Here is a 14268-nt window from a genome sequence, read left to right on the forward strand (position 1 = left end):
TAATAATAATTTAAAAAATATATATATATATATGCTTTCGTGATAGAGAAAAGGGGAGCGCCTGCTAATAAAGTTGCCACTTTTCGAGTCCAAAAAGAAGTGTGCAAAAAGATAAAGGAAAAGAAAGAACCAGGATTGGGCATGGTACAAATGACAGGGGTATAAGCCTGAACATCATAATTACTAGGTTGATGATAAATCCAATGTAATAATAATTATATTGAAATAGCAAAATGTAATCAGATATCATTCATATGATCATATGGGTATTATGGTGCTAAACATATATATATATATATATATATATATATATAATTTTTTTTTTTATTTCACTCTGAATGATTAATCATTGAATAATACTTTTATGTAATTTTTATCAAATTACATATGGGAATCAATATTTAGTGTTAAATAATATATATTTTTAGTTTTTAATGTCTTAATTTGTTATGAATACCTTTCACATTCGGTGCGTAATTTTATTTTATTTATTTTTGGGGTGTTGGTGGATGGGGATTGGTTATGCTAATATGCTTTTTACTATCGTAGAAGATGATAACTCTTAATCTACCGGCGCTGTTTAATTGGTTGGAATGCAAAATCCATGCGATATTTATAATTGTCTTATTGACTACATATGTTGGTATGCTCAACAACTTTTCTATAGAACTATTAAAACCTGAGTACCTTACATCTTATTCTCATTTAAATATGATTAGAAAACTAACAACAAACAAACCAACCATTAGGTGAAATATATATTACGAAAATGTCACTGTTGATGTAGCAGGTACTTGTCTGGTGCATTGAAGCAAAGGCTTCAAATAATGCACCTTGAAGTGGACATTGAAACCACAAAGTAGTCTTTTTTTGCCCAACACTCAAATATACATAGCGCGGAAAATAGAAATTCAGAACCCTAAGTTTCATATACCCATATACATTACATATGACATAGTACTCTCTGAGGGAGGACTGGTGGCTAGGCATTTATGGGTTTGAAATTTGGTGTGAAGTCACAAGTGGCTTCGATCGGCTAGCCCTCAGAGAAATTAACGCCTTGTAATTAATTTCTAAGTTGAAAAAGATTGCTCGTCCAAGAATTCATCACCAAAGTCGGTCAACTTTTGCACGGATCCCATTTAGCAATTTACAATTTGCTTAGGGATATAATGAGACAAATCTCAAACAGATACTAGCTTATATATATATATATATATATAATCAATTTCAGAAGAGAAATTTGTATAGAATTTATCAACTTATCAATAACCTCATGATTTTGCCAAAAACTTATTTAGTTTAAGACCATTAAATCTGCATGATGATCCTCATATGATTACAATATTAGAGAGATTTTCCAAGTTGTAGTAAATTCGCCATGATTTGGTTTGATACTTAAATTGGTGCAATATTTGTAACCATGTGAGTGCCACGAAATGGGTCATTATCATTATATGTACGATTGGAATCTGAGATTGGGTCATCCACCCAGAGGGACCATCTGTTGGGTATTTTTATGTGGCTAAAAAAGTTAAAAGGTGTGGGGATAAAGTAGGATCAGCGGGGTGGGTAGGTGCAGGAATAATTAGGTTACAAGGGGTTAAGATACAAAGGGGATTAGATCCACGAATCACAAAGATTTGGATATATTAAGGTATAAAAAATGGAACTTTTTGTAAATTACAAATGTTGGGGAATTGGAACATGCAGAATCTCCAAGGCCCTCATTTTTGAATTATATACTATTTTTCTTTAGGTAAATAAGTTGGATTACATACTTGGTGTCGTTGAGTAGGATGTTCTACTGTATTGGGAAGTTGGAATAAAAGTTAAACGCTTTAGCTGAATTTCTGCTTCTACTTTCCTAGGATTCTCTGAACTCCATCTCTCACTTACCAAATAATTTTGAATAAAAAGTAGGTGTATATTTATGTACATATGTTATGGTGGAAAAATATTGACATAATAGGTGAAAAATCTTCAGCTAAAAAAAAAAAAAAAAAAAAAGAAAGGTGAAAAATGTGATAAATGTGACACCTTAATTTATGAATTAACTAGTAAAATTAAACTGGGCAAGTAACAATCTCATAATTCAAAGGTAAGAGCTACAATCGCAACAAATCAAAATTCATATTTGTGATATTTGAAGAAAATGTTCATATGTGTATATTTATTAATTTTTACTTTACAGTTGAGCTAAACGCTTCCTATAAGTCATGCTAATTTTTCCCTTTTATTGCCTGATGTCCATATAAATAAAATAAAAAAAAATATATATATTTTTTTAGGTAAAAAAACCAATTTATTTTTTATAATTTACAACTACAGAATACAAGTGGACAAATTGTAAAAATGTTATTTTATAGATTTGCACAAATTGCAATAAAATAATGCTTAATATGAGCACCGACGTTTGACTTTGTTTTTTTTTTTTTTTTTTTTAAAAAAAGAGGGAATGAACACGGACCAAGATTTGAGCTAACCAGGTTGTAGCCAGTACTAGCCCATTAATGCATTCACCCAATTGCACTGCATCTGAATTTCCAAATAAGACAAAACTGGGATACCAAATTCTATGTTCACAGGTAAAATATAAATAAATATAAAATACATTTAATAAATAAAAAAAAAGCCTACAAGTAATTCTCACAAAATTTCTTTAATAATTTATCAATCAATTAATTGGTTGGAAATTCATAAAATATGGGATTGGATTGGATTAAACGGGTCCAACCAAATTTAACTAAATCTAAATTAAATTTGATTGAATATAGTTACAAGATTTTCATTCATTTAGATGATAGATGGCATATTTATAATATTTATAATTTTAGAAAGAACTATTTGAGGCGAGTGACTTTTCGTTTTTAAATAATTAATCTATGACCGTTTCAATTTTTATCTATTTATTATTATTATTATTTTGATCATAGTAAAAATTTATTATTATAATGCAACATGATTTTTATATTAAACTACTATGCTAAAAGATTTATTCTTTCGATGTGGCTTGTAAATTGAAAATTGAAAATTGAAAAATTGATTCCAAAACTCACAGAACTTCAGTTTGCCATTACCACAAACACCATTTTTATTTATTTATTTATTTTTGGCTTAAATACCACAAACACCATTTATACAACAGGAACAACAAGAAACACACATACAAACAGACAGTCCAAAACAAATGTAACAATTACAAAACGCTAAAGACCACTATGAGTTAATCAAAGCAAACATGTTTTAGCCAGAGATTTCAATGGACTTGACGTCGGGCTTTTTGACCTCCTCTTTAGGAACCGTGATAGTCAGAATCCCATTCTCCATGGCAGCTCTAATCTGATCCAATTTGGCATTCTCTGGAAGCCTAAACCTCCTCAAGAACTTCCCGCTGCTTCGCTCAACCCTATGCCAAGTATCGTTCTTGTCCTCCTTCTCCACGTTCCTCTCTCCGCTGATCTGCAGCACCCGATCATCTTCAACCTCTACCTTCACTTCTTCCTTCCTGAGACCTGGAACATCGGCCTTGAACACATGGGCTTCTGGGGTCTCCTTCCAGTCGATTCTGGTGCTGACGAAGGCAGAGTTTTCCCTAGAAAGCTCAGGGAAATTTGCAGAAATCAGCGAGGAAGGAGAAGGAAAATCCTTGAAGGGGTCCCAAACGTCGAGAGAGAAGGGATCGAAGACGCTGCTTCGTCGGCCACCGAAGAAGCTTGGAATCAGCGACATCTCCTTTGGCTTACTATGATTGAACACTTCCGAGCTTCGATTAAGAGCGAGAATAGTATTAACTTTATTGATAGCTGATCAGACTTCTTTTTTGATTTTTCACGTTGGAGGGAAGAAGAAGATGGTGGGTTATATATATGTAGAAGGTGATCATGACTGTTCCAGTATCATCCAGGCTTCAGCCTTGGGTCATAAGGTGATGTTTCTAGAAGTCTCCAAAAAGCAAAAGGAGCGATGTTTCCAGATCTGTTTCGAACCTTCTGTTTGGGCTTTTCTATGACTGCGTGAGGCCATATAGCCCAATGTGTTAATTTATTTATTTTATTTTTATTATTTTTTAATATGCTTTCAAGTTTTTCCGAGAGATGGAACAAAATTCGATCCATAATTTTTTATTTATTTATAAAATGTAAATTCTAATATACAAATCCCTTAATTAGTAGGATATATAATTATGAGCCCTTATTTTTGTTTTTATTTTGATTTGATGTTTTAAAATATAGACTAGTCCCTGTGAAATAGAAAGTACCTATTTAATTCTAGGTGCGATATCATTTCTAAAGATTAGACCATATTTTCAAAACTTTTCAAGCAAAATTTTCTTTCCCAGAAAAAAAAGAAAAAAAGAAAAAGAAGAAGAAATCAAAGATTCCATCCCTCATGATTGAGCCGCACTATATTATTTTCGATGCTATAATCTATTCATTAACATGGGTGAAAAGGGAAAATAATGATGAATCCATAAAGTGATTAATGAATTATACTAACAAGGGTGAAAAGGACAAATAATGATGAATCCATAAAGTGATTAATGAATTATACAGAAGTTATTCTCTTTTACATCTTTATTGGTTGCTTTACTATGATGAATACAGTGTCAAAATAACGCCCTTAGAGAATGTGTAAGAATTAAAGAAGCTCGTTGCAGTACTCAAATACAGTAGAAATTGCAATTGGCATTGCCAACTAATTTGTAGTCTCAGCAAACTTTGGATGCTTATCAACAAAAGCTTCTTTTCATGTCAAGTCACGTCAGTTTCAGATCCCAATCTACTAGTACTATGAACGAAACAGTATAAACTGCAGGCACTTGCAACTATTTGGAACTCCAATTTGCCTATACATAAACGGATCTAAACAACCAGTATGTATGTAATTAATATCATCATCATCATCATCATCATCACTAAGAGCCATACCCTATCTTTGGTTAAATTCTCCTAATTATTAGAACCGAATGAAGCAATGGACAGGTAAAAAGCTGAAGATTGCTTAAACCGAGTAACAACAAGTACAGTACTTTAAACATGTTAGTAAAACCTTCCACCTACCGATTTGCATGCTTATAAGACTACTAAGAAAAACATTGTATGGATATGTACACAAACATCTCAAAGCAAGAATACAGTGCAATTCAAGTTCTCAAGCAAATATGCCTTATTAACGTGGCCTAATATAGCATGTTGCTCATTGAGGCTTTGCATCGAACGCGTTAAGATGGTCTAATATAACATCAACAACTGCTGCTTCTTCTGGCTCCAATTCCCACAAATCAGCAAAAGCAAGTTACAATTACGTTGCACTAGAAGCATTATGTGCAACATTCTCTGTAAAACTTCCACAATTCAACTCTTTTCTTTTCATATTGCATTGCTCCTCTCGTCAAGAAAGCCAATAGTTGGATCAAAACATGAGAATATCTTAGTCCTGTAATGTATTTTTGAAGTAACCTTGTTTTATTAATCCTGTCTTTGACTTATATAATGCATTTCTTGAGAAGACTTTGACTGCATTTAAAGTTTCATATTTCGTATCACCGAGTTTAGCTTTTCAATTAATATTCTGTCATTCAAATTTAGATAAATCAGATTGGGACAGTAACAGAACCTTGCAGAGGAGAACGACTGGCAAAGTACAACCAGGTCGTCCTTTTATACTCAATTGTGTGTTAATTACTCTTCCATTTAGTGTTTTTAATCTACTCCACGGGTTCACAATGTAGAAATAATTTCCATGTTCATCAATTGATCTCACAACAATCCTCTAATTTGCCATCCCTATCATCAAAGAAATTCTTGTGTCTGCACTCACAACTTTCCTCTTTTTGGGTCCACAATTTCCTGTTGATGACACTCTTTTCTTTCAATGAAATGTGAGAAGTGATCATCATTTAGAATAATCTAGGAACAAGGTTTGCCCAGTACAATGAAAGAAACTAGATTTCACTACTAATTCAAATCTTAAACAGATTTCACAAATAATTCAAATCTTAAACGGGGCCTACATTTGAAATTTCACTTATGCTAAGCATAATATCTTTCATAGAGAATAATGTTCCTTAAAAAATAAAAAAAATAAAAAAAAAAGTTTTGTTTTTCTTGCACATTTCAGTGTTCCATTTTCTAAGCTTTTGAAACAACATACCTTTAACAAGCTTTACTTTATTGACGGAAAGTTGGCCTCCAAATAACATTGTATCCATCTGCAAAGCTATGCCTTTTTTTTTTTTTTTTTGGCCAAATGCTTCATATCAGAGCAATATTTGATAAATAGCTAGTCTGAGAGGAACCATTATATGTATAATATAGTTATAGCTCTTCCTTCTACCACTCTGACTCAAATATGAGATAAAAGCTTATGATCAGTACGTTAAAAGTCTACTTATTTGAAGGGGTTTTTAGCATTAGGTCTAGGGATGGGTTTTTTTTTTTTTTTTTTTTTTTTTTTTTTTTCCTTTAGGTAAAGTGCGAGACTTACAAGCCAAAGTTTTTTGCAGTTGGTTCGCTTTGAAGAACCGTGTTGAATGGGGAGTAGAGAGCATTGAAGAACGTTTAATTGAGTTTGCGAGTATTTAGACATGATCAAGTAAGCACCGTTGAAATCGTCATTTACATATTAAAAAAAAAAAAAAAGAAACAGTTTGATCTTTTTCTTTGAACAGATTCAATCTGTATCCAGGGTTGCTATTTTCATGTCATGCTCATTTTTGATAGTTGGCCACTCTTCTTCATGCCCAACTAACTGAACTCCCTTCCCTCTTTTAAAGGCATTTAAGATGCATAAGGGAACTCGCATTTGATGTTTAGCGCTTCTGTTATTCTACGTGCATTATCAGCTAAACTAGTTATTCATCAATTTCCCAAATATGATTTTTCCGAAATTTCGCAAGTGTCGTAACTAAATCTAAATTAAAGGAAACAATAATAAGTAAAAATGATATAAAATATAAGATTCACATTACCACAAACACCATTTATACAAGAAAAACAGAGAAACAGACATTCCAAAGAGCCTCATAAACAGAGCAATAACTAAAACGCCATCTTATTTTCACTCTCCCAGTAGACACAGAACACCACTCTCATTTAGTCAAAAACTAAGTTTTAACCAGAGATTTCAATGGACTTGACATCGGGCTTCTTGACCTCCTCTTTAGGAATAGTGACAGTAAGAACCCCATTCTCCATGCCAGCCTTAATCTTATCCAATTTGGCATTCTCTGGAAGCCTAAACCTCCTCAAGAACTTCCCGCTGCTGCGCTCAACCCGATGCCACGTATCGTTCTTGTCCTCCTTCTCCACGTTCCTCTCACCGCTGATCTGAAGCACCCGATCATCTTCAACTTCCACCTTCACTTCTTCTTTCCTGAGCCCTGGAACATCCGCCTTGAATACATGGGCTTCTGGGGTCTCCTTCCAATCGATTCGGGTGCTTAAGAAGGCAGAGTTTTCCCTAGAAAACTCTGGGAAATTTGCAGACAGCGAGGAGGAAGGAAAATCCTTGAAGGGATCCCACATGTCGAGAGAGAAGGGATCGAAGACGCTGCTTCGTCGGCCACCGAAGACGCTTGGAATCAGCGACATCTTTCTTTCGCTTTTGCTTTGGGCTGTGATTGAATTCGAGGTTCGTAAATGCAAATGAGCGTAGAGGTGTAAGATTTTGCTGATTGCTGGTAACCGCTGAACTTTTCGTTGGAGGAAAGTAGAGGTTGGGTTGGGTATTTCATAATAGTGGATGAATGTTCCAGTATCTTCCAGGACCTTAGGCCCAAAGGCGATTTTGTGCTTAAGGTGATGACCTTCCCAGACTTGTGTAGAACCTTCCTAGTTCCTGTGGGCTTTAATGTGAAAATATATGGCCCATTTTAGTTACTCTAACAGAAAGACAAGCCATTCCATCTAACATTTCTTTCTAGCAAAGAAATATTCATTTCAATAAATATTACACATTAACCCAAGTAAGATGGGAATTATTATTTAATATTACTTGGATTTTAATATTTTAGAGTTTAAAATTTAAATTACGATGGTATATCCTTTCCTTTAAAAAACTCAAAAAATGAAGATATAAAACTTCGCCCAAAGTAATCCATTTATAAAAAAAAATGTTGTTTTTCACAATTATCCACTTACAAAAAATTTTTGTTTGTTGCTAACCATGTGTCTGTCACATTTTATTTGGCCATTTTTAAGATTCATTTTGTTCATAGAATAACTTGTATGACCATAATATTTACCAAAAAAAAATAATATATATATATATATATATAACAAGCCGTTACACCAAACCATTGTTTTCTCTTGAAAAAAAAAAAAAGAAAAAAAAAGAAAGAAAAGAAAACATTGGTATGTGGAAAAAAAAAAAAATCAATTTGACCCGTTAAATGTTGAAAAAAAAAAAACTTAGTAGCTCAAAATCTTAATAGGCTTTGTTTGACCTATTGAAGTCCAAATCCGAAGTCATTACAAATTCACGAAAATACTAGGATATGTTAAGCAGGGGATTGCAAAGATAGATGTTTCTCAAAGTCTCAACAATATTCTTACTAAGTATCAAAATGTTCGTCAACCATTAATAAAATTGGGAATTAGCTGAGAAAAAAACCAGGAAAGCACTAGAGAATTCACATATTAGTATAAATATTAATCACATCCAAACTTCCTGGCATTGTCAAGTGGCACATTTGATCTTGAAGCATTGTAATAGTATATTCTGCTAATAAATCCTTTCAAATTAGCTTCCTAAACTTAGAAAATGTCGATCATACCAAGCTTCTTTGGTGGTCCACGAAGCAACAACACCTTGGATACCTGGTTTCCTTTCCCTTCCTCTCTATCCACCTACTTTCCCAAATTTTCTCGGGAAACTTCGGCTATAGTAAACACCCGAATCAATTGGAAGGAGAGACAAGAAGCCACATTTTCAAGGCTCATCCTCCGGAGTTAAAGAAAGAAGTAGGAGGTGAAGGTGGAGGTTGAAGATGACAAAGTGCTTCAGATCAGCGGAGAGAGGAAGATCGAGAAAGAGGAAAAGAACGAGACTTGGCATCGGATGGAGCACAACGACGGGAAATTCGTGAGGAAATACTGGCTACTTGAGAATGCCAACATGGATGGTGTCAAGCCTGCCATGGAGAATGGAGTTCTCACTGTTACCATTGCTAAAATGGAGGTCAAGGAGTCTGATGTCAAAGCCATTCAAATCTCTGGCTGTAGATATATAAATTATCCTTTATTATGATATATAATTATATATCATGGTGCGAAAATTAGAACAAAACAATAGATTTGTTGAGTTTGAAATGTAACGCTTTGTTTTGGAATTAATATATATTTATATATATATATATATATATATAAATTTGTTATGCATAACGTAATTGCCATTAAATAATAGATTTGTTGAGTTTAAAATGTAATGTTTTGTTTTGGAATTAATATATATATAAATTTGTTATGCATAACTTAATTGCCATTGCAAATTGTCTAGGAGGGAGCCAATACCGTAGTGCTGCAGGTCCATAAGTGCACGTGCATCTGCAAGAGTCTAAAATTTGAAAGTATTAAGCTATTGATCTTAATACATATGGAATATACAATATGGATCAAACTCAAATTTTTTAATTTTTTCCATTCTTTCGGTTAATCACTTGAAGAAATTAACGTAAACACAATATAATAAGAGAAATTGACAGTTCAGGAATGCATGAAAACACAAACTAGGATATTCCATTTTTTTTTAAAATTTAATGAAAATATTTACAGTCTTGTATTGTAGTGTTTTAATGGTTTTCTAATTGAAACCTTTATTATTAGCCACTATTTAATTATTTTAAAAGTTGAGATTTAAAAATATTATGATAAACTATATTAATTTAATGATATATTAAAATTTAAAAAAAAAAATGAATTCTATCTGGATATCATTTAAGTTTCAATTATATCTTTAAATTTTTAACAACTGATAAGTAAAATAATGATAGAAAAAATTATAAAGACATCTTAATAGAAGAATATATATATATATATATATATATTATGAGTAAGTTTCATATCATGACAATTTAATAGCTTTAATATGAGACTTGATATTCTTTTATTAGTATTTTAATCATATAAAATACTAGAATTTAAAATTCAATTACTAAATGCTTTTTGGACCCTGTTGTAAATTAGTGATTAGTAACTATATTTTTAAATCTCGTTATTGATGCAATCTAAAAGGCTAAAAAAAAAAAAAAAAAAAAAAAAGAGGATGGTTTTTTAGTATCAGAACAAGCTTATATGTGCCTGGTTGTATATATTATGTCTGTATATACAATTATTTTTTGTTTCCTTCTTTAGTTATTATTTGTTAATTTATTTATTTTTGTTGTTCCTTCTATTTAACATTCATCAGGTATCTTGAACCATTGTTTTGTTTTTATTAGCTTTAGTTAAACCGAACCTTAGGAAAATTAAGTTTGAAACAAAATTTTTAGGAAAATTACATTATAAGAATTAACAATATATATTTATTTTACGTTTGAAGTTTAGATTGCTAAAAATAAAAAATAAAAAAATAGAATGATAAAAAAAGGCAATTTCAGGGAACCAAAAAAAAAAAAAAAAAGTGATAAAAATGAAAAAAAAGAAAAAAGAATTTATGTTACTCATAAAAGAGTGTTTCACGCAAATGCCACATCACGAAAGAGCTGGATTTTATTACAAAGGAATAAATTTCAGTCTTTTTGTGGATCTCATAGGATGGGCCCTCAGATACTTGACTAGCATTCCAAACGGAAGTATTTGCTTTGCTTAGAAGGGCTATATGGAGCCGAAGAAATGCAAATGTTTAGGGGATGATATAAAATCAGATTTACTATTATCTCATGGTACAACAGCACTACATTTGAATTTTATTGAAGCTGCAGTTAAAAAACAAAATTTTAGGAAGAGTTTCAAGCCAAAAAAAAAAGAAAAAAAAAAAAAAAAAAGAAAATATTGTAGGAACAGTGTGGAAACCTCGTTAAGAGGAATGAGACATGTTTTATAACCTACAATTTTATAAGTTACCCTCTCTTTCAAAATTTAGTTCATTTGTTATTGTAATGCAATAATTTCGTATATAAATTTTGAAATCCATATTATATCAATCATTGTCATTCATATTTCAAAATGGATCTATCCAATATGAATTTTTATAACAAAGTTTACTCAACACAATGAAAGAAACCAGGTTTCCCAAATAATTCAAATCTGAAACGGGCCCTACGTTTGAAATTTCATTTATGCAAAGCATAATATCTTTCATATTGTTAGAATGTTAATATTTATATATGTATATATAGATATAATTTAATTAAAAAAATCTTTCTTAATTTTGATTCTTGAAGGCGAGCATAAATATTTGAAAAGGTATGGATGCTGAAACTTTTCTACTCTCAACGAGAACTTGAAGTTTCTTTTTTGATTAATTTATTTTCAACTCCCAAAATAGAACTTTACAATTCTGAAAGGGGGAATTTGGCCCTATACCCCTATTGGAAAGCCCTTAACGAAATCTACCCACCTCCTCTCAAATTTTTTCGTTTTATCCTTTTAAAATAGAAAAGCTATTTCATTTTTTCCCTTTAACAGGACATGAAGAATAGAGGAATAGAAAGTGAGAGAGAATGGTGAGGTAGCTACCGGAGAGTTCTTTTAGCTCTGCCACATTCTTCTGGGTCTTGGCCTTGGACTCACTGCCTTAGCATTCTACTTAGTCGGCGAGCAGATCTACAACAAAACCCTTGGTCCTTCCTCCTTCTCTTCTTCTGGGTCTGCTTTTATTTTGCTTTTATCAGCTGTTGGGGAATAATTAGATGGGGGTTTGGGATTTTGGCATCGGGGGGATGGGTCAAGGAGATAGGGTGAGTTAACTAGGTGCGAAGGAGTGGATGCTTTGAGATGCAGAGTTTCTTTGTTCATTGTGTTATAAGCACCTCAAAACTGAATAGACCACAACTGGATGGTTAGACAACCGTGGAAGTCAATAACATCACAGATATTAACAGCATCATAAAACATCATTTCAAGACCCACCCTTCAGGTATTGCAATATTGGAAGAAGAAAAAGGTAACTGTTAATTTTCATTTGATTCATTATAGGTTTTTATGGTCTTTAAAAGTTATCTAAAAAATGTGAAAGATATGTTATATTTTTGGAGATATAATTTATAGTCCCAATGCCTTATATCAAGGTGGAGACGTTGAATGAAAAATGAATGAGGTTTAAGGAACAAAGGGCTGTTTGATAGGAAATATCATTTTTATTTTGTGATCTTTGTGGAAAAAGTAAAATATAGTTTTGAGAATTTTTTTAGAGTATCAGTTTTATTTTATGATCTTTGTGGAAAAAGTAAAACATAGTTTTGGGAATTTTTTAGAGGGGAAGCAATGGTTCTTATATGATCATAATGAGATTGTTGAATCTAGTCATAATTTTTCTATTAGCTTTTTAAGATCTTCAAAATTAAAACAAATTTAGATTTGAATAAGATTCTAAATTTAGTTTCAACGATTATTTGTTTGTACGAGAATATTGACTATGATGAATATATAAATATATATATATATATATATATATATTGAAGAAGATATGGTTTTGAGGCAGACTATTATGATTAGCAAGATTTTCACATATATGTACTTTCAACAGTTTTCAATCTTAGTTTGACTCTCTTTCATTTCCTCTCTACCTCAAATCTTGCTTCTTCAAATCTGTCTATGAAACAATTCCAACATCTAAAGCCAATGGCTTTCTGAATCCATTGCCTCAACTCCAAACATGCATCAAGGTACTTGATTGTAAACTATATATATATTTTTTAATATGAATTATGAATTCTTAAGTAATTTCAATATGTTATGATCAACTGGAGATTAACCACTACTTTTTTTTATCTAGTTGGAGATGTTGATTGAAAATAATGGGATGTTGGGTTCTTGAAATGTACCATTGGAAACAGAGGAAGAATGACTTTAATTTTTATGTGAAATTTCTATTTTATGCGTTGGTATTTTTGGAAAAATAAATGGATTTTTTAACAGTTGAAAGCAAATGGTTCTAACATTTATGGATAGGATTGCCTAAAGGCAATATATAAATCCATTCTTTCATCTTCTATTTTAATTAGTGAAAGAGTAAATTTACACCCCTATTTTTTATTTCTTTCATGCACAAACTATTATATATAAATATATATATATATATATATATATATATATATATATATATATATATATATATATATATATATATATATTACATGCATTGGTAACAATGGGTTATAATGTTTTTTTCAAAGGATAACTCATGGGCTTGGTTTATCTTAGGATTGCATTCTTCATCTTGCCAAGACATAATAAGTTATTGTGGAGATTGGTGGCTCAAAAAAGGAGGTATAATATTAAACCAAAAGTATATTTAAATGAACTTTACACAACTTTACTATCAATGAAAGACATAAATATTTGGAATATATTCCTATTTCATTTACCTTTACAGAGTTTTTAGTCATGATTCATTCAAGAAAAAAAGGTATATATTAAATCATAATTTTAGTTCTTAGGTTGCTGCAAATACATATTGATGGCAGAATGTGATGATCACATATTAGAAAATTTTAAGGCCTATTCCATTTTTCTATATTAAGCCCCCTCAAACTATCCCACTTGCAAATTTTGATGATCCAATTGGAAGTTTCTCCAATAATCATCATGAAGATTATATATTTTGGAGTTAATATTCTTTGCCTTGTGATATTGGATAAGAGTCAGACATTATATTTCATTTGTTGCTCAAATTAATATTCATATGTTTTCTACATTGAAAAACATTTAATTTTTGTGGTTAGGTTGAGATACTAGTTTTGTACATTTGAAATTTGACTCCTAACAAATTCTGCATAATGGTTGCACCTCAGTTGAAGAGTTTTGAAGATCTTCTATCAACTATAGTAAACTCTGTGAGTTGATTATTTGAATTCTACATAGAGCAGGTATTTCACCATAAGAATTCTGATAGCAGTTATATTTCTTGGTGGTAATCTACCTCAAACAAATTTGCGAAAGGAAGGTGTAACACCCCGTCTCAAAGTACAACGGAAAATTTCCAACTTTGACCGATGTTGACCGTTGACCGAAGGGGTCAAAAGTTGACTTTTTGACTCGGATGGAATTCTAGGTTGACTGAGGTACCGTTACGAAGTACACGTTGGCACGAGTTCGTAGACTA

General features: G+C 31.7%; 2 protein-coding genes across 2 annotated transcripts; both read right to left on the reverse strand.

The window, feature by feature from the left end:
* Window positions 1-3076: 3076 nt before the first annotated feature.
* On the reverse strand, window positions 3077-4059 carry LOC107410940 (18.5 kDa class I heat shock protein). Its single transcript, XM_016018430.4, has one exon. It carries the CDS (start codon window positions 3730-3732, stop codon window positions 3247-3249), a length of 486 nt encoding a protein of 161 aa, XP_015873916.3. The 5' UTR covers window positions 3733-4059; the 3' UTR covers window positions 3077-3246.
* Window positions 4060-6946: 2887 nt separating this feature from the next.
* On the reverse strand, window positions 6947-7727 carry LOC107410945 (18.5 kDa class I heat shock protein). Its single transcript, XM_048469097.2, has one exon. The coding sequence runs from the start codon at window positions 7593-7595 to the stop codon at window positions 7116-7118; it is 480 nt and encodes a 159-aa protein (XP_048325054.2). The 5' UTR covers window positions 7596-7727; the 3' UTR covers window positions 6947-7115.
* Window positions 7728-14268: the final 6541 nt, after the last annotated feature.

The sequence above is a fragment of the Ziziphus jujuba genome, chromosome 10 (genome assembly GCF_031755915.1).
Source record: "Ziziphus jujuba cultivar Dongzao chromosome 10, ASM3175591v1".
NCBI lineage: Eukaryota > Viridiplantae > Streptophyta > Magnoliopsida > Rosales > Rhamnaceae > Ziziphus > Ziziphus jujuba.

Excerpts from the sequence above, each read along its gene's own strand:
- LOC107410945 (XM_048469097.2), bottom strand. The coding sequence starts at position 7,595 with ATGTCGCTGATTCCAAGCGTCTTCGGTGGCCGACGAAGCAGCGTCTTC.
- LOC107410940 (XM_016018430.4), bottom strand. The coding sequence starts at position 3,732 with ATGTCGCTGATTCCAAGCTTCTTCGGTGGCCGACGAAGCAGCGTCTTC.